The 27977-nt window shown below is 31.7% G+C and overlaps 2 protein-coding genes across 2 annotated transcripts in view; one reads left to right on the top strand and one right to left on the bottom strand.

The window, feature by feature from the left end:
- The window catches only part of LOC124361818 (agrin-like), a 601698-nt gene extending 574455 nt beyond the window's left edge, over window positions 1-27243 (top strand). Inside the window, 22 exon segments of the mRNA XM_046815813.1 lie at window positions 174-296; window positions 486-623; window positions 734-880; window positions 2288-2430; window positions 2988-3096; window positions 3717-3905; window positions 8971-9150; window positions 9864-10022; window positions 11142-11319; window positions 12147-12219; window positions 12221-12375; window positions 14169-14401; window positions 15705-15830; window positions 16894-17131; window positions 18021-18185; window positions 18629-18876; window positions 19029-19107; window positions 21569-21703; window positions 22144-22333; window positions 23845-23992; window positions 24899-25055; window positions 26342-27243. Of these exon segments, the coding sequence (XP_046671769.1) occupies window positions 174-296; window positions 486-623; window positions 734-880; window positions 2288-2430; window positions 2988-3096; window positions 3717-3905; window positions 8971-9150; window positions 9864-10022; window positions 11142-11319; window positions 12147-12219; window positions 12221-12375; window positions 14169-14401; window positions 15705-15830; window positions 16894-17131; window positions 18021-18185; window positions 18629-18876; window positions 19029-19107; window positions 21569-21703; window positions 22144-22333; window positions 23845-23992; window positions 24899-25047 (3305 nt within the window). The 3' untranslated portion in view covers window positions 25048-25055; window positions 26342-27243.
- A 224-nt stretch (window positions 27244-27467) lies between these two features.
- Window positions 27468-27977, bottom strand: part of LOC124361819 (transformation/transcription domain-associated protein) — a 117777-nt gene continuing 117267 nt past the window's right edge. The window contains 1 exon segment of the mRNA XM_046815815.1: window positions 27468-27903. Coding sequence (XP_046671771.1) covers window positions 27826-27903 — 78 coding nt within the window. The 3' untranslated portion in view covers window positions 27468-27825.

The raw sequence follows: 27977 nt of genomic DNA on the forward strand, positions 1-27977 counted from the left end.
TATTGACGATCTAAACTGTTGTCTCATTAATAAAAGTTTTTATCAAAAAAGAAAAGTTTGCTTGTCTGTTAACTTGCAAAAGCGCTTTTGCGATTGTATTTTGGTCTGGAAGTCGATAAACTTTCACAACTTATACAACTTTTACTGAGCTTAACCTCTTTAATTTGTCTCAGAAACTGGAGTATACCTCAGGAGTTGCCAGGACTCTTGGTTTGGTTGTTGTCCTGATGACAAGACTCCAGCACAAGGTCCAGATAATGCTGGCTGCCCCTCCTTGTGTGGTTGTAACAAAATCGGTAAGTCATTTAGAATACAATTTGGAAGAACATTTTTATCCTCTTCTTTAAACAATGGTCTAAATTCATTGAGAAACCTAATACTATTTCACTTTTTTGATGTTCTCTTTAATTTTTATGAATGCTATCTCAACAAAGTTTATTAATGTACCAACACAATGGTGTATCAGTCAAAACTCTGTTGTCCAGGATCATACTCAGAGACCTGTGAGCCCAACACGGAGCAGTGTCGCTGCAAGCCTGGGGTTGGTGGGCTCAAGTGTGATCGCTGCGAGCCTGGCTATTGGGGTCTCCCCAAAATCACCAGTGGTCACCAGGGATGCTTACGTATGTACTGCTTGCTACTGTTAATGTGTTCTACTTCTAAATCAATTTTCCTTTTGACTGAATTTTATATTCAAGATTAGACCCCTAATATACCATGGCTACCGTTTCAGCCTGTGGCTGTTCCACGATGGGCTCTGTACGCGAGGACTGTGAACAGATGACAGGTCGCTGTGTCTGCAAGCCAGGAGTTCAAGGTCACAAGTGTGATGCCTGCTCTGACCCTGCACAGCTGCTGGGACACAATGGCTGTGTTGCGGGTAAGACCTCACTCAGTACAATGTACTGTAACAAATCTTTTTTGCAAAGTACAACCAATAGTTGCCATTTGCTCATTTCCGGAGGACAATGTTATTCCCAGGAAAAGTAAATTTAAGTTAACGATTCTCCGAATAGAGTCTGTGAAGGAAGTTACACATTTTTCAATTTTTCAAGTCTTTGTTTGATTACTGGGTATTTTTTACCATTATTTTAATACAAAATTAGAAAAATTAAGAAAATAATCGTTTTTTTACTGCTTGAAATAACTTTATATAAATATTATTTGCTTTTAACTGTTGAAAGTAATGTTCACCGGTTCTTTGTACAACTTTAGAAGTCTGTCTTAGATAATCCATTCCACTCATGAAATGACTACAAATCTTAAGATTTTATTTTTTTAAGGTTAAGGTGTTAATGATATGTAAGAAATTATTGGAAGTGAAACTGTATGCTTACTAACAATGACAATTTTCCTGACACTCAAAAATCAAGAATTTTATTGTTATTGACAAGAATCAAGAATCAAGATCTTTATTAGTTTTTAAACACAGCACACATATGCAATTATGCAACTTTACATTGAATAGTCAAAGTCAACTTATTTTTCTAATTTACACAAACTTAATTGATTTTAATATTGAAAATTAAAAAAGCAAAAATCAGTAGTTATAGCACAATGAGAACTATTACAAATAAATATAAAGAATAGTTAATTTAGGTCAATTAATTTGATCATTTATAAATATAAAGTTTAAAATATACTTAAAAATAAATAAGATATACAATTATTATTAAAAATGAACAATTTGAAAATATGTAATTTAAAATATGCTTTAATACATACTAAATAGAACAGTATAGAGTAATGGGTTTTCTTAAACAACTTAGTCACAATAGTCAAGAGCTAAAATTGTACATCAAAATTGCAAGTCAAAAAATTCATTATTGTATTATAAAATGGGTTTTAAATAAGCTAATTATATATATATATATATATATATATATATATATATATATATATATATATATATATATATATATTATGTTTGAAGAGTCTAAGACTAACATATTTTGCACTATCAGGTAGCCTACTAATAAAAATAAATACAGTTTAGTTTGAAAGAGGTGCCAGTTTTAGCCATTCTGTGAGGAAGTATATTAAGTTTAACTCCACCTCTTGTATTATACTGGTGAATATCATTTCTAGTTAGAAAATTCTGTAAATTTGTTTTGGTATATAGTAGTACTTGAAAAACATACAAATTTACATTGCAAGATACATGTAGTATATTGTTACTTATTTCAGATAGAATGAGTAAAAACTAGAAGTATAGAAACAGTACTGAGACTTTTTAACAGAAATAATGGTATAATTATCTTCCTATTAAATCTTCGCGTGTTTGCAGCTGACTCTGGTGAGATGGCGACAGGTCTGCCCTCATCGTGTGGGGAACTGACGTGTTTTGTGGGAGCCGTGTGTGAGGAGAGCGGTGGGCAGGCTCGCTGTGTCTGCACAATGACCTGTCCCCAGGAGTCAGACCTACCTCAGGTATGGTATTCTCACCCATGGTCAGCACCAAGAAGGCAAAACCAAAAACTCTTCCAACATCACAAATGTCTTTGCCCTCTGAAAAATTCTCATAACCTTCTAAAAATTGAAATCTTTGAGTTAAATAATATGTAATTAATTTTATAAGAATCACTTCTGAATTCTTAGTATTTTAGTCTTTTCATTAAAATGTAGTATTTTACTGTGTCAAATTCTTTCAAGTAATCAAACACCCTTAAAGCAAATAACTGTTCCAACTTCAATACTTGAAATATAATTTGAATTCAAACATTTTATTGTGTCAGTTGCCCTGTTATTTGTTTTTAATCAACTTCAAAGTTTTCATAAACATTGTAAATTTTATTAAAAATTACAGTTTTAAATGATTTTGAAATAGCAGTAAAAATTGACATGGGTTGATAATTTGTATAAATATTTTCACAAATTTTTAATAGGTACTGGAACAGTTTTTACTTGTTTTTGAAAAAATTGAGTATATTGCTGTGTAAACTCACATCTTAACACCTACTCTGTAATGAACTATCCTTGCTCTGCAGATGGTTTGCGGAAGTGATGGTCAAACATTTGGATCAGAATGTCAGCTGAAACTTTATGCATGTCGGTACCAAAAGGACATTTCCGTTCAGGCCATAGGAGCTTGTACAGGTAAGTTAACATATTTTATTTGATGATCTTAAGTCTTAAGTGGCTTTTTATCTTAAGTTATGATAATATATGTTGGTTTCTAACAAGTATAGACTAATAAAGTGATTTTGCTTTTACTCTCATAATTAAGATTATAAGAGATTTTAAATAAATGTATACTAACATATGCAACTGTAAGGAAAGATACTATAATATAGTATATATTATATAATTAGTTTCACATAAAACAATACAGTACACTATATATAACTTTCCTTTTTGAGTTAATACCAGTATCAAAAGTTGGGTACCTATCAAAAATATAAAAAAATAAATAGATAATGAAATCTGTGAATTCATTATCTGAATCATTGCACATACTGGCAGTAAGGTTGCAAACCTGTACAGAATTCTCAGTCTACCCAGAGCTTTCTGAACAATGTTTGTGACATGTTCAAGTATGTTAATATCATTGGCCTACATGATGCCAAGAGTTTTACTTTGTCACTCTCATGCCACTATCAGAAAGGGTATACAGAACTTCCTGTTATGTTGCATGCATTACTGAGGCCTTTTCTATATTGAATCTTGGCATTGCTAACCTTGACATCGCTTGTAAGTGGATGTTTGTCATGTATCAGAGGACATGCTGGCGGGTACGGAGTGGCCCCTGAGACACTGGACATCTGGAGCCAGGTACACAGAGCCTGAGGATGTCAGTTCTCCACTCTCCAAGTCCACGAGACACCTGCTCATGCCAGAGCCGAGACAATACTACAACCGCCACGGTCAAGAGATCAACCACTTCATAACACCAGGCAAGAATAGAGGTAACTTTCTGTGTTCGTAATCCTGTTCTTGTGCATGACTTCACTTATTCTATGACTTCCATAACAAAGTTAAGTACGAAACTAAAGTAAATCTTTTACTACATTAAGTATTTAAATATTAAAAAATTTCTCTGCCTTTTCAAACTCAGTAATATTACTTTAAAAAGATATTTTACAGTATAATTAATTAACAAAGCTAGTGGTTTGTAAAACCATTATTATAAATGTTTTGTATAATGACTCATATTATATTAAGTAATTATATATTTATTAATTGCGATAAATTTACCTTATTAAGTAAATTAAACTGTATTCTAGTAAATACAAAAAATTAAATCATAATTCACCCAAATATAGAAACGTTTTACAACTATTGTTAAATTTATTTTGGCATGAGAAAAAAATAGTTTGCCACAACATCTTAACAATTGGGTACCTACTTAATGTTTACTTTTATCAATACTGTACACAATTTTAATTGAACGAAAATTAATACACTTATTAATGTTATGACATGGCTTTCTTTGGGAGAAGAAGAGCAAAACGATGGGGAAGAGGGAATTCTCTATTGGATTTTATCCTTGAAAAAAAAAAATAGTGTGAGGGAGAAGTAGAGGCAGAATGTCCCTTATCCAACTACAGTAGCTCCTCCCCATTGTCTAGACTACCAATTTTATAGCTTTCAAAAATCATTTTTTATATTTCTCTGTTCTTCATATATATATATATATATTTGTTTGTAAAAGATTGATTCACAAAAAGAACTTGCTCAGATGGGACTGGGGAATCATGATCATATTTGCTGGCCAAGCATGCTTACATTGCACCCTCTGGCCTTTACTTTTTATCATTTAACTACTCTTTTTGTCATGAATTTAATTACAACTGAAGTGTATTTTAGCTTGTGAGGTTATGTAAGTATTCCATGATATAATTATTGTGTTTACGACACTGTTATTTATGTGATACTTTTAATGCATGCAACACAAAGTAGTTTATTTGTGTATTAACAGTACTCAGACTTTTTCTATTTCATACTAATATATGGCATCTCAATTTATTTTATAGTAATAATAATGGAAAGGAATGTACTTCTACAGTGGTTCATTAGTTCTAATCAGAACCGTAAATAAAACATAACATGGAACAATTGAATTCGCAAATAAATGTTGGGTAAATATTCTATCCCACTTGAAAATGAATGAATGAATGAATTAATGAATGAATGAATGAATTGATTTTATTTCCCAAATATATGTACAATATTACAATACAATCTGTACAATTAACTTCTAAATTTTTACAATACAGAACGAAGTTTGAAATGTGAACAAAGAATATGAAATAATCATCATAGAATAAACATCATAAAATAAACATCATAAAATAAACATCATAAAAATAACATCATGTATAAAAACATTGTCCTCGGGAAATGAGCCTGCATGGGCTATGATGCCTGTGCGCAGACTCGAGTTGCTCACACGCCTTAAGAAATAACGGACTGGATATAATTTAAAAAAAAAAATGAATATAAATATAGTACAAAATAATACACCATTGCACACCACACACATACATACACACACACATACATAAATACATATATATGCATGCACATACACATGCGAATATGCAATAAATATATTAAAAGGAAAAAGCCGCTTAATTTTGATTTTTACCTGTTTTAAAGCATTGAATATTATTAATTTTAAAACATATACATATTAGCAACAATGGTAATTAAGCAGGGTCACCGCAGATTATAATAGGTTAGTGATAATGAATGATGATGAGATAGGAGTGGTGGCTGTTTACATGTCAAACTGCCCGCCCGTAGTTCGTAGACAGCACTGCCTCGGCCTCCTCAATAGACAATGATAATAACCACTGGTTAACTTTCCTTTTAAAAATAATTGAAGAAATTTCATTGAAAAAACTAAAATTTGGAAACTGTTTACTCATATTTATAAAAAGCACGTGAGCTAGATAGTATGAGTTGGTGTTAGAATAAGATTTAGTTAATTGCAGTGGTAGAATTCCTGTTGATCTAGAATAAGGTGTATTAGGGGTGTGTTGAGTTCTTACAAATAAATCATCTAAATTGTTATACATATGTATTAAAAGATATTTTATAAAAAGTTGTCTTATTGTAAACATTTTAGTTTCTTGAAATAAAATGGATGTTGAAAACCTATGACATTTTTTAAAAGCTAAAATAATCCGATGACATTTGAGGTGATGTTACCATATCACTCATGATCACCACCTGTTTCCATATGATGTGGCTATGGTCATATACTGTCTACTGGATTTACAGTTCATCTACTTACCATATTAATGAGATTAAATGCACTTATATTTGTTTACAGGAACAACTGATTTTTGTTGTATTGCAATATATGTTGAATCAATTTTCTGTATATAATTTGGCAATAGCATTGGGAACAGGATGTAGAGAGGGGAATTCAGGTGCATTAGCCACCTTTGGACTATTTTTATGTGGGATTTTTCTGTTCTCTTAGGACAAGCTTAGAAAATTGCACCTGGTCCTATAAGGACTTTTGCGCTGCTTCCAGAGTGACAGGATATTCTGGATGGGTAATATTGGGGGTAGGAGCTGCATCCTGTCGAGATTCATGACGAAAGATTTAGGGTCCTTATCTCAAGTCATGTCCCCTTGGAAGAAGAGGAAGCCAGCTCTGAACCAGCTTCTCCAGTCAAAGCAGACAGGGGTGACACACCCTTATATCTAGGCTGGCAAGAATCTTTGAATCTTAGGGAACAAACTCTACCAACTCCAACAGTCATCTGCCGCAGTAGACTAGACCTATCGAATTACCCTTGTGCCCCAGAATCTCAACATTTTCTTTTAGTGTTGTGCCCCCCTGGACATCCATAAGGTTTAAAAACCATTGAAATCAAAGTTTCTATAAAAATAAACTATATATACAAATTTGTATAACTATTTGTAAAATTGTCTAGAATGTACTTACTACTTACTTACTGCCGTGCCTCTTGGTACCCAAGGTGGTACTTTGCCTCGCCAACACACTGCCTCCAGATCTCTCTATCCATTGCCTCTTCTTCCCTTCTTCCCAGTTTTCTTATGTCTCTTCTGATCTGGTCCCGCCATCTCAACTTGGGCCTTCCTATAAAACAAGTTGTCATAGACTAGAATGTATTAAAAATAATTTTTAGAATTTCAGTACTATCTTTCTTCACAACAAAAACTACAATTTGAGATTTAAAATTAATTTTCCATAATATATTTTCTAAAAGTACTTAAATCCTTTACATGGTTATGTTTTCTTGTTGTTAATAATACATAATTACAGTTCAGTTTCTATACATGTTTACCGTTTCTCACTGTTTTATGTGTTTTTTAATGTTTAATTCTTGATAAACTCTTGCATGTTGGAATCGTTGTCATAGACTGCATTCAATTTATGTAATAAACTTTACTGAAATACAATATGCTCAATGTGCCGTGATTGCTACGGCATGTACTAACATGTACAACATTATGTAGATAACATCAAGTGTAACTATTTGGTTATGAAACCCTGACCCCAATACCAAGCTCTGTGTTTAAGTAATCAATACTGTATCTCTAATTAAGGTTTATTCAGAAGTAATCTAACTCTTGTTTGGATGGCAACCAATACCATATTGCCCAACTGTTTATTGATATAATGAAATTGCATATCCCATTCTGATACTACTATTGCAAAATTCTGTTATTATTTACGCACAAAATAAACAAATCTAGCAATAGACTCATTTATGTAGAGTTCCACAAATATTTCTTTTGAAAACAGACTAAGGCTTAAAATTGTTTATAGCTCACTAATACTCATTTTATATTACAGTTGATTAATCATTATAACAGGAATCAAAAATCTTGCTAACAAATAACCTTCTCTAATTTAAAAGATTAACACCTTCAGTCCTTAGTTTTGGTCATAGAATTGTCTTGGGATATGTCTTATTTTAAAGGCGCCCACACCAGGGCTTTTTTTGGTTTAATGCACTTCCAAACGCTTTCTAGTTTTTCTATATTTTAATTGGCTTTACAGGAATAAAACCCAAATCTCTTTGTATTTTTATCTCTTTCTCTTTTTTTCTTTGTATGTTTTAAAATATATACTTTAAGAACTAAAAAGTCGAATCAAAAGATTATTAATGTTTTTTACAAATATATACAAATTAATAGTGTCAGATATAATCTAATATGACTCACAGGTCAATTTGCAACACATTTTTACATATTCTACAAGAATATAAACATAAACTATATTTATTACTATAATACATAGAATATTACAGAAATTGAAATATTTAAATGAATCCTTCAAGTGGAGATGGAAAGTTCTTGAAAAGAGTATACCACTAAATTAATTAAATATTCTTTCAACATTGAAAGAGGAGGTCTTCTTAATAGCAAAACTATTTCCTATTATGTTTTTGTTAATAGGAAAAATTCCTTTCAACAGTTTTTTTTTTTTTTATTTTGATAGGTTTGTAATTTTTGTGATGTTTGGAATTAATTTCAAAACCTTATTCCCTATGTACATAGATTTTATTGAAAAACTTCACTCTGTGAGCCGATAATGTTTTTTTCTGGTATTGTAAGTATCTGTGGCAACATTTGTATTTGTATTGAGAATTTCATTTTTTGCACGTAGGATGCTTTCAAAGATATGTTGACCGAAAACAGTCAATATTTTCAGGTTCCGAAAATGAAGTTTTATTGATTCGTCATTGTTTATTCTAATCGCTCGCTTTTGTTGTTTCAAAATATTGTTCATATTTATTATCTCTGTAGAGTCATACAAGAATATACAAAAAGAAATAGATTGCCTATACAAAGCGTTTGGATGTGTACTTAGCGTATATCTAATACTAAACATCTCCCATAATTCTACGATCGTAAGGGCATAAAAGGGTTTAAGGTGTAACATCGTTCTTATGGGATCAAAGTCAAGGTCGTTTTACCACAACTGACTATCACAGTTCAGAAGTCAACAAGCTGACAGCTGAGTTATGATCTGTTGTATTTCAGGAGGGTTCCAGCTAGCAGGCAGCCCCGCCACCCCCGCCACTGTACAGGTGTTCACAGCACTACTGGGAGATCTCTGCTCTACAGACAGTGACTGCCCCATCCCCCACAGCATGTGTGTGGCGGGGGCTTGTACTTGTCGCCTCAACTACACACAGTCTACGGATAGGCAAAACTGTATAGGTAGCTGTCCATATTTCCTTCCTTATCATTTTATGCAGAGGCTCTATTTACCCTTTAAATTTTATAACAGCGATGTCTCCAATTTCTTTATCTTCATCCTCATTTTTCTAGACATTTCATCAATAATTATCTCCTTTACAAAAATTAAAGTTGCACTAGTTTTTGCAAGAAATGTATACATCATTTATTAATGTCTATTTAATTCCTCAATCAAATAAAATCTATATACATATATTTATTTTTTCTATCCAAGATTTACTAATATTGTTTTTCACTTGCATTATCATTTGTTATTTCACTTTCTTAATTTTTCTACCACATTGTTATGAGATGTTTACATGTATATCTTTTTTTGTGCTTGTGTGTTGTGTACTGTTAAAATTTTCAAGCAGACTTAATTCATGCAAGATTGACCGATTAAGGCTATAACGTTAAACAGCCTTCTTTCATTTCATTAAATGTTATTTTCAGAAGTCAAAGTCCAAAACATAATTATCTTTTCCTTTTCAAACATCAATCATTTAATAATTAATTGTGTGAAGTGCCTGATGATGGAATCATTGATTCCGAAAGGCCTTACGCAATAAAAAAGTAATATTGGAAAATGTTGTATTCATTTACTAGTGAAAATAAATAAACTTCTTTCCAGCACTCCAAGATTTTTCATTAATTGTGTAGTTAATCTATAACAATTATTTTGTTTTTTTTTTCAGAAAATAAAGAGAAACAACGCAAACCAAAAATGTTTTCATGTGACTCCAACCCGTGTGTTAATGGAGGGACATGTGAGGACTTGGATTCTGGTGCCTTTGTGTGTCATTGCACTAAATATTTTGGTGGACTTTTGTGTGCTGACATCCTAATTCCAAGAAGTGAGTAACATTAATTAATTTTGAAAGTCACAAATGCAATTCTTAACCTTGATGGCATTTCTTAATCTCATGGTGTTTCTTTACCTTAGGATTGTGCAAGAATAAATAAATTGTAATATTTATATTTTTGTATTTGAATAGTGTTAGAGATGATGCAAAACCAAATATGCAATAAAATTTGACAAAGCAAAAGTATTTGCAAAATTTTCATGTAATTATCCAGGAATAATAAGAGAAGCCTTAAAAATAATGAAAACAGAAAAGAATCCAACGAACTGGATAGCATCAAATTCCCAAAAAGCTGGCAGTCTGTGATAAAGAAACCATAATTAATGTTCACTGTTCCATCAAATTGGCCATTGACTGGAAGTTTCAACCAGTTATGTATAATACAGCCTCTCCTCTTCCTTCATCTAACCTGTTTAAGTGGATATGTATTATTGGCAGTTTGAGTTTAATGTCATTAACTGAAGATGGCTCTCCATAGTAAAACTGAAATATTTAAAGAATCTAACTGTGTTAATAAAGTTTAAACATGGTAGGAACCAATAGGTAATAATCATGACACTGGTTGTGTAAGCCTAAGAACTAAGAATTTTGAAGTAATTATTAATTAAATATGAAACTTCTTTGACACATCCCCTTATTTTCATTGTAACCTCAGAATTTTTCAAAAATAAATTAATAATAGATTATCTACTTAATTAGTGGAGTAATAAATTTAAAACTTAATGATCGTTATATTTATTCAAACAACTACACTACTAACCGAGCAAGGTCATTCGCTTGTGAATTAGTCACAAATCTGTGAATACAATTGAAGGTTTAAGCTGTAGAATCTCCTAAATTCAAATATTTATAGACTTTAAAATTTATGAAATTTTTCAAACAGTGTTTAATTAAGTAACAAGCGTTACAAGGCCAAAGATGAGATAAAAGCAAGTACAGTGTACGGATTGGGGTTACCTGCAAAATGGACAGGGATAAATTTAGTGTTTATAAAAAATATATCATAGTTGACTTTTACATGCATTATTTGACTTACAACTCTAATGATAATGATTCTAACTTATCATAAGTATACATAGACACAATTAATTACATATTTTAATGTTCTAGCAATTGAAGTAGCAGCTTTCAATGGAAAGTCATATGTTAGACTGAAAAGACTAAAGGCTTACCACAAGCTTAGCATTGAGATTGAATTCAAAACCTATTCTAATGATGGAATACTCTTCTACAACCAACAACATGCAGATGGCACAGGAGACTTTGTTTCACTTGCCATTGTCAATGGGTGAGTCCATTCTGTCATTTTTTTATGCTTGTAATACAATATGGATTTATGTTTTAAGATATAAAGCGAGTGTACTGTAACGATGATTGTATTCTTTTTATATGTCATTTAGTGAAAAATCATTAAAAAAATACTTATAAATTCACTAATCAAGAAGAAGGAAGAACGCCATGTTTTCAGTTATTGTGCAATCTTTCTATGTTTTTTATATAGCTAATTTTAGTCAAATTTTAATCATTTTTATATATAAATATGAAATTTTTTTATTACTTTGCTATAGAGTTTTTATGTGTTTAAACTAAGAGATGGTTGCTAGAATAAAAAAAAAAAAACGCTATAATATAGAAGTAAATAAATTGAAGTTTAATCAAGGCTAATATCTTGTATAGAAACCTTTAAAGAGTGATTTTTATAAAGTTTACGCTTATAAAATAGGAATATTTTTTCAAAGAAAATATTGTTTTCTAAATATAAGATACAATGGAAGGGAAACAAGCTAATCACCTTTTTTGTTAATTAAATTTAAAAAACATAATGTTATTTCTTATAAGTCTGATGTTGTTTTGAAAGAAACAATGTACATATATGTACCAAATTACCCTGTACATTACATTGAGGCATAAGTACAAAAATTAAGTCACTTTTCAGCTTGAAGCAAACACAAATTGTATACCATTTAATGATTTTTATTCCCAAAAAAGTTTATCTCTTCATAAAATTATAATAAATTCTTATGCTGCCAAATAATTATTTCACTTTATTACAACCAAATAAAATATTGTTGCAACAAGAATTACTAACACAACCACTGACTGTTGTGTGTATAGGTTCGTAGAGTTCAGATACAACCTGGGCAGTGGACCGGTGGTACTGACGTCTCTAGAGCGAGTACAGCTACACAAAGTTTCACCGTGTGATAGCCAAGCGCTACCAGAGAGACGGTATACTGCAGGTTGACAACAGTGAGGCTGTAGCGGGCCAGTCTCAGGGCACACTCAGGGCTTTGGATCTCTTAGAGGATGCCTTTGTCGGCTACGTCCCAACATCCATTAAAAAGTAAGTTTGTTCATTTATTCAATTCAACACAATTAATTATAAAACAACTAGGTTTGAGAAAAAATTTTTAGTTTCCTCTAGCTCAATAGGAAATGAAAATCTGGTTTATATCAATATGCTCTTTATTCAGTAAATAGGAACTTGTTTGAGTTTGCTCAAGGATAATATTTCTGCAGTAATGGGGGTTTTTGCTGAGGGAACAAGAACTTTTGTTACCCTTGCCCAGCAACCGTAAGGTTATCTTAACATACTTTCAAAGTGAAGAGATTAAAGAGATGAATAAAGGATGGAAATCGGAAAGTGCTCACATGTTTGTTTTATTTATGGAGGAAAGAAGCCTTCAGTTTTATTCTGGAGAAGGAGAGGCAACTGCTGACCGCATTATCAAAGTAAGCTAAGTCAAGTCTAGGTTTCCAAACTTTAAAGCCACAATGAATGTATTTAGAAATGAAAAGCACCCTTCTTTAAATGACCCTAAAAGACACACACAGTAGACCTTAACCAAGTATCTCCTCCACCTGGATCTTCAAATACCCAGAATAAAGAATTTTAACTCTTGGAAATCCATTTGGTTTCCCAGATCTAAATGACAAGCATTTTTCTCCCACCATAATACATAGTTCTGTTGGAATGATAGTCAATTATAGATAGGCTAAATATTGCCCTATGGGGCTCTAGACAATTCTGATCTGGCACTTATTCAATTCAGTACGAAAACGTCATGAAATCAATCAATCATAATCTCTTTATTTACATTTTCTTTAATAAGTCAAGTATATAAAATACTTATAATATTAACTATTAACCAAGAAGTCATCCCCTGATGTTTTCATAAAACTCGGATGGTGTGCATGGAATGATCCATCAGCCAGGTGTCCAGTCTTTGTTTTAAGGCAGCTCCAGTTTGAATTCTGATGTCATCTGGTAGGAATTTTAAAAGTTTTGTTCTGATGTAGGTTGGCTTCTTTTTAAACAGAGCTGTTCTGTTTTTTGTGAGAGGGATTCTTGATGAAATCCATGGGATTGTGTTATGTACATGGTTTCTGATTTCTCTGGGAAGGCCAATTTTGTCAAACAAGAGTATTACTTTTGGATGGTTATTTTTGGAAAAATATCTTATTGGTTATTTTAAAATTACAAACAGCGGCTCTATTAGATTTGTCTATGATCATATTATAGCTACAAGATGAAGCCAAGCACAGAAATTGTATCAATTTCTCTAAAAGCACTTTTGGATTTGTTATCAGTGACATTTTTCATCAATGTTTCTATCATTAATGTAAGATATTGAGGCACATTTTAATTTTTTTTTTATTTTGCAGAAAACATTAGGTTTTTTTTAGTGAGTAATAAACAAATTCCTACCTATTAATGCATTGTTAAAAATAAATATATTTAACAGCTTTTTAATTTAAGCCTTCAAAAAAGGATGAACCCATTAAGAAGTACTTGTGTATCAAATAAAGGATATTTGAAGTAATTAAGTAAGATGGATAAGTAGTATAGAGGATTTAAAAACCTTAGATTCCTTAAAAAATTGCAGAATAATGTTATGAAACCAATGAACATGAAGACCAAACCAAATACTACTAGAATAAGAAGTATGAACTAAATTTACAAAACATTGTGGAGAATGAGAATAAAATTGATTACCTGAAAGAAATTTATCAAAGAAATTATGTTAAAGAGAATGTAAAATTTTCAAAGAAAAAGAGTGTTTAATTTTAATAGAAGTATTTACTAAAGTGATCACTAATGATACAGAATCATGACAAAAATTGTGGATTCTACAGGGTGGCAGAAAACATAGGAACCAACATGGGATTTTCGGGATGTATTCGGCGGCTGAAGATCGGACGAAAGGTGGTGGAGTTGGAGGAAGGTCGTGACTGGATGGTGGAGGCAGTCCACGACGTGAGGGAGTGTGGCTCCAACCCTTGTGCTAGCCTTCCCTGTCTCAACACTGCCACCTGTCTCTTCACCAGTGAGACAAACTTTACCTGTGTCTGCTCACCACACTACACAGGCATGGCCTTGTCTGTTTCGCTAGCTACTAGGAGATAAAAGCATGAGGAGGGATATATATTCACTATGTTCCTGAGATTGTCTTCCTAATACTTTAAATAAACTAAAGCATCTTAAGGACTGGCTCTACTGGTTCTACTGTGGTGTATTGATCACTTTGATACACTACAGGAGATTCAGTTTTAAATAACTACATGTGTTTGTGTTTTAATAGTGTGGTCAATGTATGGTAGACTGAGTCTAAGATAATATCGGGTACAGACTGTCATAACGTAACCTGGGAAGGAAGTCGAGAGGAAGACCTTAGATGGAGGAATCGTGGATGTTTCTCATCGGTTGGATCGATAGGATCACTGACCACAGCGATCTTTATTCAATACAGGTTACATGGCATGTGTTACATAGATGGCAACATGAAATATAAAGATATTTCTAACAATATATTTATCAGTTGCCATCATATGTCAAACTCCACTTACTTTTAATCTATTGTTTTTGGCCACAGTTATGGAAGATGTCTCATTTTAAAGATATATGTAATAAGCATTCAAACATTGTGTGTTTTTTAGTTTTTTTTTTTATTGGCTACTCAGATAACAATCATCAACACGTTTAAAATATTATCATTTAAATATTCAAAACATATACACATTAGGAGAAAACTATAAAACATTTAGATGCTTATTGATTATAACTTAAAACTTTCCACAATTCTTTGTTTGAAGTTTGTTTTTGACAATGGAAGGATTGTGAAGAAAACGGGATTTTTCAGACCATTTGCCATCATTAAGTGATACAAAAAAAAAAATTAATGATTTTTTTTTACTACTGAACGATGGCAAATGTCCGGAAAAATCCTGTTTCCTTTCCACAATTCTATCACAAAAAATAAAAGAGTAAAAAGATATCTGAAGTTTTCATATAGGAAATCTCAGGTTCATAGTATACTGTTAAGTCCATTCATCTAAAAACAGTCAAGTTCAAAATTGGCTTAGGGGTGTAACTCACTGTCAATAAAAGGCTGATATTAACATACATATAACTCATCTATCTGTTACTCTCATTTTATTTATGTATCACTCATTTATTTACCTTAAAATCCAATGTGCATGTAATTTAAATGATTAAATAGTGTAATTATGTCGTAAGTCCTTTGTGTAGCAACAAATTTACTAGTTACTTGATCTCATAGCAGAAGCGATATTTAATTCCATAGTTGACCAGAACAATAGGTTTTCTTAAGCGTTATTAAATTAACAAGATGTATGGGTATACACAATTTCAAATACTTTTGCTTGTTTTAGGCTCATTGTGTGAAGTCAGAATAGATCCTTGTGTAGTAAACCCTTGTGTTCTGGGGACTACGTGTGAGCCTCTACAACAAGGAGGCTTCACCTGTACCTGCCTACCAGGACATGATTGTCCCCTCAGTAAGTGTAATATCTAGTCTTTCTCTGTTGCAGTAAAACTTACACAAAACCACTATCATGATATAAATACTTAAATGATTAAGACCAAATTATAGCACACACACAATTTTTACTTTTAATTGAAAATATTACATTCAGCAGCTTTTTCAAAACGAAACACTTTGGAAGTGTAGGTTGCTGAAGGAATTTTTCAGAGCTCATATGTTTTCAATTGGAAATGTTTACAAAACTAACGTTACACCACTCAATTTGAATTTTTAAGAAAATGTAGTTCATATTGGTACTTCTTAAATCATCTAATAACTACATACATACATACATACAATATACACATACACACACAGCGTGTGTGTGATTGAAATATAAAATTTAATCATAATTTTATATTTCACTACAAAAACATTATATTTGTAGTAAGAGTCATGATTTAATGGGTGTACATCAAATTTAAAAATATGAGTAGAATATGAATTTAGAGAACAACAGTTATCTAAAATTATTGATATATTATGCCTAGAAACTTAATTTTTCGAAATCAAACTGTACATTTTTTATAATAAATATATTGCAATAAACTGTTAAATTTTAGTCAGAATTATAACATTTTTTAATGAGAAAACTTCTTTACATTACAAAAATTATGATTTTTAAGTAAAAGCTGATAAATGAACAATATCTTAAAAATTTTTAAATATGAAAATGTTTTTAATAGTATAAAATTGTCTAGGAGATATATATGATTAAAACTACACACATAATCACAATTTGAGCAAAACTCCCCAAATTCATAATCATCTGGGTTCACTTGCACGCAATACATATACATATAAATAAAAAATTTTTCCAAGAACCAATGATTACATTGTGAATAGTGTGAGTAAAAATTTTCCTCAAATGACAAAATGCTAGTTCTTTGTGAAGCTCTATGGTGATTATTAGCAGCAATAAATTATATAGTATACTATTGTATGTGTATAGCTTGATTCAATTTGTATTATGATTTGGAAAACAATGTAAATACAATTAATTAAAAAGATCACTGACAATTATTTTCCTCTTACAGCACAGCATGAGTTTGCAATACCAGAATTTTCTGGTGACTCCTATCTAGAAGCCAGAAAACTCGAGAATGTAGGTAGAGCGTTTGCTCTAGAGATTTGGTTTATGAGCAAAGCAGAGAATGGCTTACTGCTGTACAACGGTCAGCTGACTACAGGACGTGGAGACTTCATCGCTGTCAACATCGTCAACAGACACGTGCAATTCAGGTTTAACCTGGGCAGTGGCATCGCAAACCTGACGTAAGTATCACAGATTGTGCATCGCATAGAATGTAGATGAACTATAACAATGTGTGAGTTTTGAACCGCAGCCAAAGATACACCACAGAAATGTCTAACTATGCATAAAAAATTGTCACTTATATGGTAAATATTTTATAATATGACCTTTTTGTTTCAGCTTGTATTATATAAAAAAAACTGATGAAAATGACTTTGGTATTAGAATATACATGCCAATTGCTAGGTGCCTTAACAAAATAATAGTTTATTTGTTGAATTTCGTGTTCCCTACTGAAGGAACAAAAGGTGGCTATCTTTATTGTAACTGGAGATATACCATTTATTGTAGCTGGTCAAGTAATATAATGGCAAGAAAACATTGTATTTACAGGTTATACATTAGCATACTTACAGTAAAGTACAATTTAATTTTTAAATAAACAGTGATGGAAAAAATTGTATTCTTTTCTACTTCATTGAATACAAACAATAATTTTTTACCTGATATAACTAACTTTTCTATGCAATATTTTATGAAAAGTTTTTATTTTCATCATTGGTTTTCTCTTTTCTACTTAAAGTTTCAACTTCTTTTAGATCTTATCAACGTAATGGGAAAGGATTTCCAAACGTTTTTTTTAGTTATTTAGAGACAGACTCAATAAATTACATATTAAAGTTGTGTTTTGAAGTTTTTATTGCTTAATGAGAAAGCACGCTAGGAACTGAACCTCTAGCTTAACAATATTTCTAATAACTTGGGCACAACGTACTTTTATGTCATGTTCAGATCGATTGAGGATAGCTTGTAATTCAGCAAATGAAAGTCTGACAATATTATTTAAAACTTCAAAACCATGTTTTTGTTTGGACATCTCTAAACAACTGTATGGCCATTTCTGTCCAGAACACCAGAGAGGATACAGCTGGGCGTATGGCACATGGTGCGAGCCAGTAGGTTAGACAAGGACGGCGTATTACAACTGAACAATGGCTCAGTAGTACGAGGAATGTCAGGCCCTCCACTCAACGAACTAAACTTGGAGCTTCCTCTCTATATTGGCAGTGTTCCGTAAGTATGACCCAACAACCTATATGATCCTAATAACAAGTTTAGTTTCCTTGCAAAATCTCCAACAGTCAATAAATCACACAATTAATTTTACCTTTGTTGAATATAAATCTGTTAATTATGTAATTACTGTAAAAGTACAGACTTTTAAAAGTAATGTCATTTAAGGGCATGAATACACAGACAGTGGCACAACACAATGCTATCAAATATATCTCATACACTATACAATTTTATAGTAATTTATAAACTATAAAATACACAGATCGCATTGCATCATGTCATGCTCTGTGTATTTTATTTCATATGTTAACATATATTTGATAGTTTTATGTTGCGTTGTTGTCTGTGGATTTGAACCCTTATTTTGACTTCTATTTTATATTTGATTACTTCCTAACTGCTTACAACTAATTAATTGACTTGATTAATTGTTATTTCAGAAACTTCACTGAAACCAGCAGAGATTCTGGAGTAGCTTTTGGGTTGATTGGTGCAATCCAGAGACTGATTGTGAATGGGCAGTCGTGGACAGGTCTGGGCATGCAGGGATCCAGAGTAGGAAGGTATCAAGGTCCTCCCTGTCCTCCCTCCGCCAACCCTTGCCTCAACAGAGGTGTCTGCTTATCCTCCCTCAACACCTTCTCTTGCAAGTGTGTCGACGGATTCTACGGAGAACAATGTCAACTATGTAAGTTGTAATGACCTTGGATTTTGGCTGTTGCATTCTTATATCTGAATTTTTTTAAATTTAATCTTAAAAGTTTATTTTTATAATATTACGTTATTTACTAAATTGATAGACATGTTCAACTAACGTATTTATCTGTAATACTCTTGCAGCAGCTGCGAGTGAAAAGCCTGTCAGATTTAATGGAGACACTTTCCTGGAGTATGCTTTCAATCTCATCTCTGGAAAAAGGTATATTTTAATGAATTTATTATAATAATTAGGATTTAAAAGTAATGCTAAGCTTCTGGTGTTTTAAACATGTTAAATGTTACATCATTAAGTATTTGAATAGTTTCATTAGGCTTTTTATGTAATATTGTAACAAGAAAACGGTAATTTCAATACAAGTAAACTATATGTTTAGCACAAGTTTACAAATCTTGAAGGAATTCCATCAATACCTCTCTTTGTTAATATATTCTTAACAAAGTATCAACAATGGTTAACGATTCCTCAATAATTAACCAAGTACTATTTAGTCATTTTAATTTACTTTTTCCTTCTTTCACTCATTGATTTAGTAATTTAACTACTAATTAATACATTATAAATTCTGAAAATACGAAGAAACATACTTACAAAATAATAAAAGTCAATAAATATTGTAGACCAAGTATCTGGGCAATGTTATTGACTTTTTCACTTTTTATGATTATTTTGCAAATGATTTGATCAAGTATTTTATTCAGATTATGTTATCACTTAGTTATTTGTGAAATCTGACTTTGATAAGTGTCTTGACTTTCATCATACAATCTAGTCAGCCTTAAGTGAAAAAGCCAAATCTTGAACAAAAATATATATGTTTTTCTTATAATATTATATATTACATTTCTTATAACATATACTGTGTTTAAATTTTGAATTATAATTTCCCCAGAAACTCAATATGTACCTTTTTGTAAGGCACTTAATAGTCTATAAATGGTAATAGTGTATCTAACACTGTTGAGGTGGTTAATGAAAATGTACAATACAAATCTAGTCATTCACTATTTCACTCTGGCCAACTCTGTTCCAGCCTTACATATCAAAGCAGGCAGGGGTGGTATGCCCTTATGTCTAGGCTAGCAACAGCCTTTAACATTTAGGGACCCACCAACTCCAACAGTCATCCCCCACAGTAGACTAGACCTATTGATCTACATTGGCATCCCAATTCTCGACATTTGCAGTTAGTGATGTGCCGCTCCTGGACATCCATATGGTTGCCAAGATTTAAGTGACACATCAATTTTTACTGTGCCCAATGTATTTTAACCCTTTGAGGAGTAATGACGTCTTGGAACGTCACTTGTTCTGTTCCACAGGAGTAACAGCTGAAACATAAAAATACAACCCAGGAGTAAAAAAAAACACATTAAATGTATTTTTTTTAAATTGATTACAAATAAAAATGTACAAAAGTTGGAATGTTTACATTTTTTTTTGTGATTTACAATTTTTTTGTATGAAATTCCTCAAAATAAGGGTAAATACACAATGCTACATTGCAGTCTGGGCAGTGAAATGTGGTATCCTTCCTCTTCTTTTCACGGGTGGTTGTGTTGTAGCATACATAACACCGCTTTTGAGCCTTCCTTACTTGACCTTCAGGAGTAGGGAGGGTGGGCAAAATGGCGCGCTGTCAGAAATAAGATGGTTGATAATAATGTTTTATTTGCCGATTATTCTGCCTCAAAAACTACACTACCAACTATGGTTTGGTTTAAAATTAGTTTTAAATAACTATATGGTTCTAAATGGATGCAAATAAAACAAAAACAAAAGAAAAAATTCAATTTCGTAACAAACAATAAATGACGTTCTGGAACGTCATTACTATTTTGAAGCAGTTTCGCGTACTACTCAAAGGGTTAAACTGGAAGGTATTAACCATCCAGAAGAGAACCCTCCTGGGGTTGCACATTAGGTTACTTTTATTGTTATTCAACCTGCCCAATGAATGTACTTTTTTTACTCCAGCAAATTGTATAAGTTCATGAAACCATCAAATGATAACAAAGTTAAGTCTTGCGAGAGAGGAGATAACACGAAAACAGGCCCAGACAAGTTTTGAACTAACATGATTCCAGTACTTACAGAAATTTTTGGACCATGAAAATATTTATTGCCTATCCCTTCACCTTAGATAAAGATTTTCATACAAGTTCTATAATGGATTTGAGTGCATCTGAACATTGTGGTGTAAAGAATTATAGTGGCCAACAACTCCTGAACGACATACTCCAGCAATTTCAAAGAACCCTTGTTCCCCCCCCCCCACAACAAGGGACCCTTGTTTGTTGTTGTGTGTGCTATCAGTGAACCCACTTATGGTTTTTCCTTGTGTTTCCCGTACGGGTGATAAAGATGCATGTGTACTTGTACACTACAGACAAAGAATTTCCAAATCCATGTTACTCGAAAAATCTTAAAAGGAGCATTTCCAGTCATAATCAAAAATTGATTTTTTCCACATCAGTAATTTCTTCTATATTAATGTGATGGCACAAACAGTTTATTTAACAAAACTATTGTAAGGTACAACTCATCTATTGTTATTTAGAAATAATTGAATGGTACCTATTTAAATTTTGTATAGCGAAAGAAATGTGTACTTTTCACACAGAACATTGCAGCTTAGTTTTACTAACCATTTTCGTGTCAGTGTTAACATGTCTGAGCATTTAAATTTTACTAACCTGGTGGAGGAATACTGGGATGAAAATTATGAAGAATACGAAGATGCCGAAGAGGAAATGGAGGATATGTATGATGAAGATGATTTTGTATTTTTTGATGAGTAAGTTGGTTAAATGTTTTAGACATAAGGATTTTTATTTATTTATTTAGTTCCATCACAATATGTTCACGATTTTAGCAGTGCCAAGTTAAACATATGAATTGTTTACCAAAAAACAAAACAACATTTTTAGGTTAACTAATTTATTAAAAATGAGTAATGGTATTTCATGTCATTTGCTTTTGTTAGGTGTTACAAAAAACAGATTCAACCGTTAAGAACTCATATTTACCCTCATCATATTCATGTATCAAACGTTAAAAAATTTGGCTAAACATGTATGAAAGGTTGTTAAAATTATTGTTATGATCAGCAACCAATCATAATCTAATTAATTGATTTTTGTTAACTTTTACAACTTAGTAAAACCTTTTGCAACAGTCTGTTATGGAGTAATGACTGTAGAAACATAGTAAAATTATCATATGTGTCTGTTTCAGACAAAGGAACAGAAGAAGGACAAGGTTTGAAGTGTCTGTTCGTACAGAAGAAGCCAATGGACTCCTGTTCTGGCTAAAGAGAGGAAAAAATCCTCTAGGAAATTATGTGGCAGTGGCGATATCTGACGGTTACCCAGAGCTGAACCTCAAACTTGGCAGACACATACCTCTTCTAACGGTTCGATCTAAAGTAAGATACTTTTCACCACTATCTTAATAACACACATTTATCAGATAATATTACATTGTAATTGTAAAGTTACCTTATCTTCAAAAAACTTCCCAATGTAAGATTCTTTATAACCACCACAATATCCACGTTCACATAATATAAATTTTAATGTTGCTAAAACACATTATTTACTTTAACAAAAATTTATTACGAAAACATTGATGTTACATTATAATACATTGAGTGATTCAACATTTATAAGAAATGTGACATATAGAAAAGGTTATAAAACATTGTTCCTGCTGGTTAACACTTTGTAGTGATGGATTTAATTCTACAATATGGAAAAGTCACTAGATATTGTCTGGTTAATTAAATATTCAAGAATCTTCTATGAAATGTTCTATTAAATTTGACAAAGAAAACAATGTATTAAGAATTTCTTGCTGTAGTGCTGACAGAAAGTTCTCTGAAGATTGACTTTTGACACAAATAATTCTGAAAGGGGACATTTGCAACCCATGTCTTAGAGAAAAATATTCTTATATCGAGAAAAAATTGTTGGAGAGTTCAAAAACTTTCTTTTTATGGAATATTTCAAATGTTTACTTCGTAAACTTAGGAATGCAAATTTTGTCTGCTATTAACGATCCATGTTACATTTGTGAGTTATTTCTATTTTTTTTTAAGTATGTAGTGTAGGTTTCAAGCCCAACCAAATTATTTCCAAAGGATAATACAAATTTTAACCCTTATAATTTTGTAACATTTGCATATACTTGATGAAAATACGTGGGATAAACTTTATGGAATAGCTAGCTCTAGTTTTTGATGAAATGAGAATATAAACAAACAAAAAACTTGTTGCAACCCCATTCTTATAAAAAACTTTTAAAAAATCCAGAATTCTGAAGTAGACAGAAAAGTTTTATCTTAATTAAACTATTTTAAAATTATTCACAAGATCACTATTTTAATTTGTCACAATAAAAATGTACATTCCTATTTAAATTTCAAAACAGCAAACTATGAATGAAAAGTAATTAACAATCCAAGTACTTGTATATTAAATGTATAGGATGAATCCCAAATAAATATTTTTAACCTTCACAGAAAGGTCAAAATTAGGTTTTTTCTTATTTTACTGTGGGTAACAAATGCTAATGATGAGATCTTGAATATTTTTCACCTTAAATTTGTTTTTCATGCTAAGAAATTTCTATCCATAAATTGTTTGTTTTATTTTTCAAACGGTATAACACACGTTTTTATATCAAATTCACATTTGAATCTTTAAATATCAATTAATAAGAACAGAGATGTGATTTTCAAACTTCATATACGCTTCATAATTTGTGAATTTTATCCTTTGCGATCATCACTTAACATTTCAATTTAATTTAGTACAACTCTAATAAATACACTCTATCTAACTATGGAAGTACAGAGTACATCGAAACCAAATGGACAGCAACAGTTCTTTAGTTTCTTGATGTTTTTATTACTCACTACAAATGGGTCCGTAACAGGTCCAAATCAATGACGGAGAATGGCACACCCTTCTGATAGAGAGGTGGAAGCGAGGCGGCCAGATTCAAGTGGACAACAAAGTTCCTGACAAGGTGCAAGCGGAGTTTGGGAAAACAATGTTAAACACAAATGCACAACTATGGATTGGTAAGTAGATATTGTAATATTGTTATGGATTATATCGTTTCCAATCTCTATTTTGATTAGAGGGATCAAACTAATATAAACTGAATTGTAAATCGATGCAGTTGTGTACATCTTATGCATGCTATCTACTTACTTAATTTTGTAAAGATCACCAAAACAACAACTATAATAAGCCCTATAGTACTTTTAGACCTATAGGTAACAGAACTATACCTCCCCGTGGTCTGGGAATATAGAAGACCTATCAGATTTGTCAGTTGAAAGTGAGGTCTGGGGGCATTTCTCCGTAAAATGTTGAATGTTGAGGTCCAAAACAATGTTATTATTAATTTTTGAGGTGCTGTGGAAAGTTTCTTATTTTTGTCAGACAGATAGAGACACCGTTACTGACTGACTGAAGGGATCTTTGTCATTATGATCTCCAAAATCACTTATTATTGTCATAAGACGATTGCTTTGGGTAATTATAGAACATATTGTGTGTAAAATGAGTGAGGTGACCTTCATAGTCTGTCCTAAAGACAACTAATCATTATTAAAGGCTGTTAATTAATAGACCAAGGGAACTAAGGGACCGATGACAATTTTACATGGGTAACAACTGCTGATTGGATTGATTGTGTTGACTGTTTGGCGCTAAGTCTTTCAATACTATTTTGGTTGCAAAATATTTTACGTAACATTTCAGCAGGTTATGTTTGTATCCCACTAAACATGTAATATTCATAACCATCCATCGAAATCCAAAATGACTAAATCAAATGTTTATTGGCAAGGTAGTGAGTGCTTCCAACTGCTAACAGAGTAGATGCTGTTTATCAGCTGTCTATCTACAACAGTTTATATATTATATACTCGTATATTTGCCATGATTATGCTGTAGCTCTAGAGTGGAAACTATTGCAGGGGGAGCTCCAACGCTGCCTGGAGGGCTGCCGTCAGCCTACTACCTCAACTACAATGGCTGCCTACAGAGGCTGCTCGTAGACAAGGTCCCAGTCAACTTGCTGCAGCTAAATACTAGTCTGCCCACGGACCAATGTGATTCTGTATGATGATAAAGGTAACTTGTCTTAAAGTAAATCAAACATTCTAACCAACATACTGCTTCATGTATAGTGTTAAGGGAAACTCAGTAACTATATATATATATAGAAGAAAATTGGCTAATTTTGCCTATCTCTGCATTTTGGTTTCAAAACGAGCAACGTTCAACCAAAGCACAAACATTTTAATGACTGAAATTAGTTTTATCTGAATTCTAAAAACTTTGTTTCTTCCTCATATGGTTATGGTGAAATCTTTCTGCAAACTTTGTCAGCTTACCTGAATTTATTTCCGTCACAATGTTTATTATGGTTATTACCTGCTGTTATTATGATTCTATGTTTTTGATTCTCATTTAGTTAATATTACATTTTGTTTTTATTAGAAATTCCTACAAATCTTTCACGTTTAAATATCTGATAATGGTCACTTTGTTCAGCAAAAACATTTGTAAAACCAAAAGCCAGTTTTTATGTTACAAATAATTTGAAAAATTAAAAAATTACAATTCATTAAAACATCATTTCTTGAAGATTTACAGAAATAATCGGTATATGGCACAAAACTTCGATATGTAATCACCATATTGGTTGAATTTTTAGTAGAGTATTTATTACATTAACAGATTGAAAAATTGCTAAAAATTAATGGTTAAGCAAATTTTACAGAAAAAACCCAAAATTAGTAAATAATTATCTAGGATGATGCACTAAATCCATTTAATTTTTATTAGTAAAAAATTCTGCTTCTGTTGTATATTTCGGAATCTAGAAAAATCTTCCATTTTTTATGATAGAGATTTTTATATGCTTTGCACTGTTTTACATTCTTCATAACTACTTTCATATTGTACTAGCACATACCCGCGGCTTCACCCGCAATTTCTATGCAACATTCTGTGTATTTGTTTGAATAGCTCCCACGATTTTAGTAACACTAAAGTCCTAAAGGAGCTTGGTGTCAATCGCTTTTTGGAAGTTACATGATTGACACCAAATGGGTCGTACCACATTTCCAGGATTAATAAATAATACATTTTTAATACACTGAATAACACATAAAACCAACAGATAATAAGAACATATCACAAGAATCATGGACTGGTGTGAATGGCAAACTAATACGCATGCGTAGTGGCTACAGGTCTAAAACAAAATATGACACATCAAACACGCAAGTGATTGAGCCACATGAAGGGGTGTTGTATTCTGAAAATTTATGTGCTAGTACATAAGCAAACATAGCCATTCTAAGATTTTACAAACACATTCATATTTTAAAACAATCTTTGGTTTTTTTCAGGAAGACTGAAGCCCTGGTGAATGCAAGATGAATCATTTGAACATGTGTTGTGATAAAGTTAGAAGTGTAATATAGAAACTTGTTAATATTATTTTAGAAGCGAGATGCAAACGTTTTGTAAACAAACTTTCCTATGTGAATATTTAAATATGCACATGGCCGTCCTAAGCCTAAATACCATGGTACAGCAGTTTGTATATATACGTATGTATACAAATGCTGACCAAAATTATAAAAAGAACACTTAAACATTCAATTATCACTTTTCACGTAATTGGTCAGGTTAAGTTTTCAAAACCAATTCATTCACGTCTTTATTGAAAAATAAATAGAAATACAACTATTTCATTACCTACTTCCTAAAATTAAGTTGGAATTTAATTGTGATAAAGTCATATTTATGTATTGATTACTAGTTACCCTAACCCAACTTTCACAATAATGATCAATACAATAGAATTTATAAAAACTCATAGCTACCTATTTTTTAAACTAAACCTTGATAACTATTTATATTCCAATTGATAAAAACCAATATAATGGCTAATAATACTCTATTAAGAAGAGATTCCAAAACAAATAAATCATTCTGAAGAAAATTTGACTAACTAAAATGTACAGTGATGCAAATATTGTAACACAAATAAAGGGATTAAACATGCAATACTACAAAATATATAAAGCTTCTTCATGGAATATACAATTTCTTGTTTAAAAGCTACATTTATAAACCGTACTGGGGCAGCCATATTCTTCAGGAAGACTTTGTTAACTTCAATGGTGCAAGAAGAATTATTACTGTGTAATATGTAAGAAATGTAAAAATGGTAATTAACATTAGCAATTATATTTCATTATTGTATAGAATAAATCATGTTTGTAATAAACACAGACTTTGATAACTTGGTACTATCATTTGTTAGTCCTATACTCAGTCCAAATTAGACTGCTCTATACCAAAACATCGAGAGCCGAGGAAAACCAATCAATCCCTTGTTTAGATTGATCAACATATATATTGATTGAGAAACCCGTGATATTAATGTCTTTAAATCAGCATATTCTCTATTACCTTTTGATTGGAATCAAAATGTTTGGCATTAGGGTCAAGAAAATGCACACAAAATGTTAGTATAAAATTATATTTACTTACTTAAAATTTATTTGAGACAAGATCACTTAACAGTACTGGCTTTTTGGATGTTTACATTAACTAACATCCAAGTGATAATATCATGTAACATTTTATCACAAATTTATAAGATATATGATTTAACAAACTTTATTTACACTTAACTAGGTCATCAAATTTTATACTAAACTAGAAAACATATGATCAGGATAAAAATACATCACAAGGAGATACACTTACAATTAAAACGTATGAGAATAATTACAAAATAAATTAATACTAACAGTCAATATTCACTTATGTTTAACAATAATACTATGGAAATGAGTGCGGTGTTGTAGCAGGGTGAGATCTAGAGCCAGGGGTGCCAGGCCGGGTCCATGCGACAAAGGTTATCACTACTCTTGGCTGCTGCAACCAGGGTGCTCACCTGTGCGACACAGTCCACTGTTATTTATATCTAATCCACAAAGAATAATAACTCTGTTTTAGAATAAATTATTG

The sequence above is a fragment of the Homalodisca vitripennis genome, chromosome 5 (assembly GCF_021130785.1).
Source record: "Homalodisca vitripennis isolate AUS2020 chromosome 5, UT_GWSS_2.1, whole genome shotgun sequence".
NCBI lineage: Eukaryota > Metazoa > Arthropoda > Insecta > Hemiptera > Cicadellidae > Homalodisca > Homalodisca vitripennis.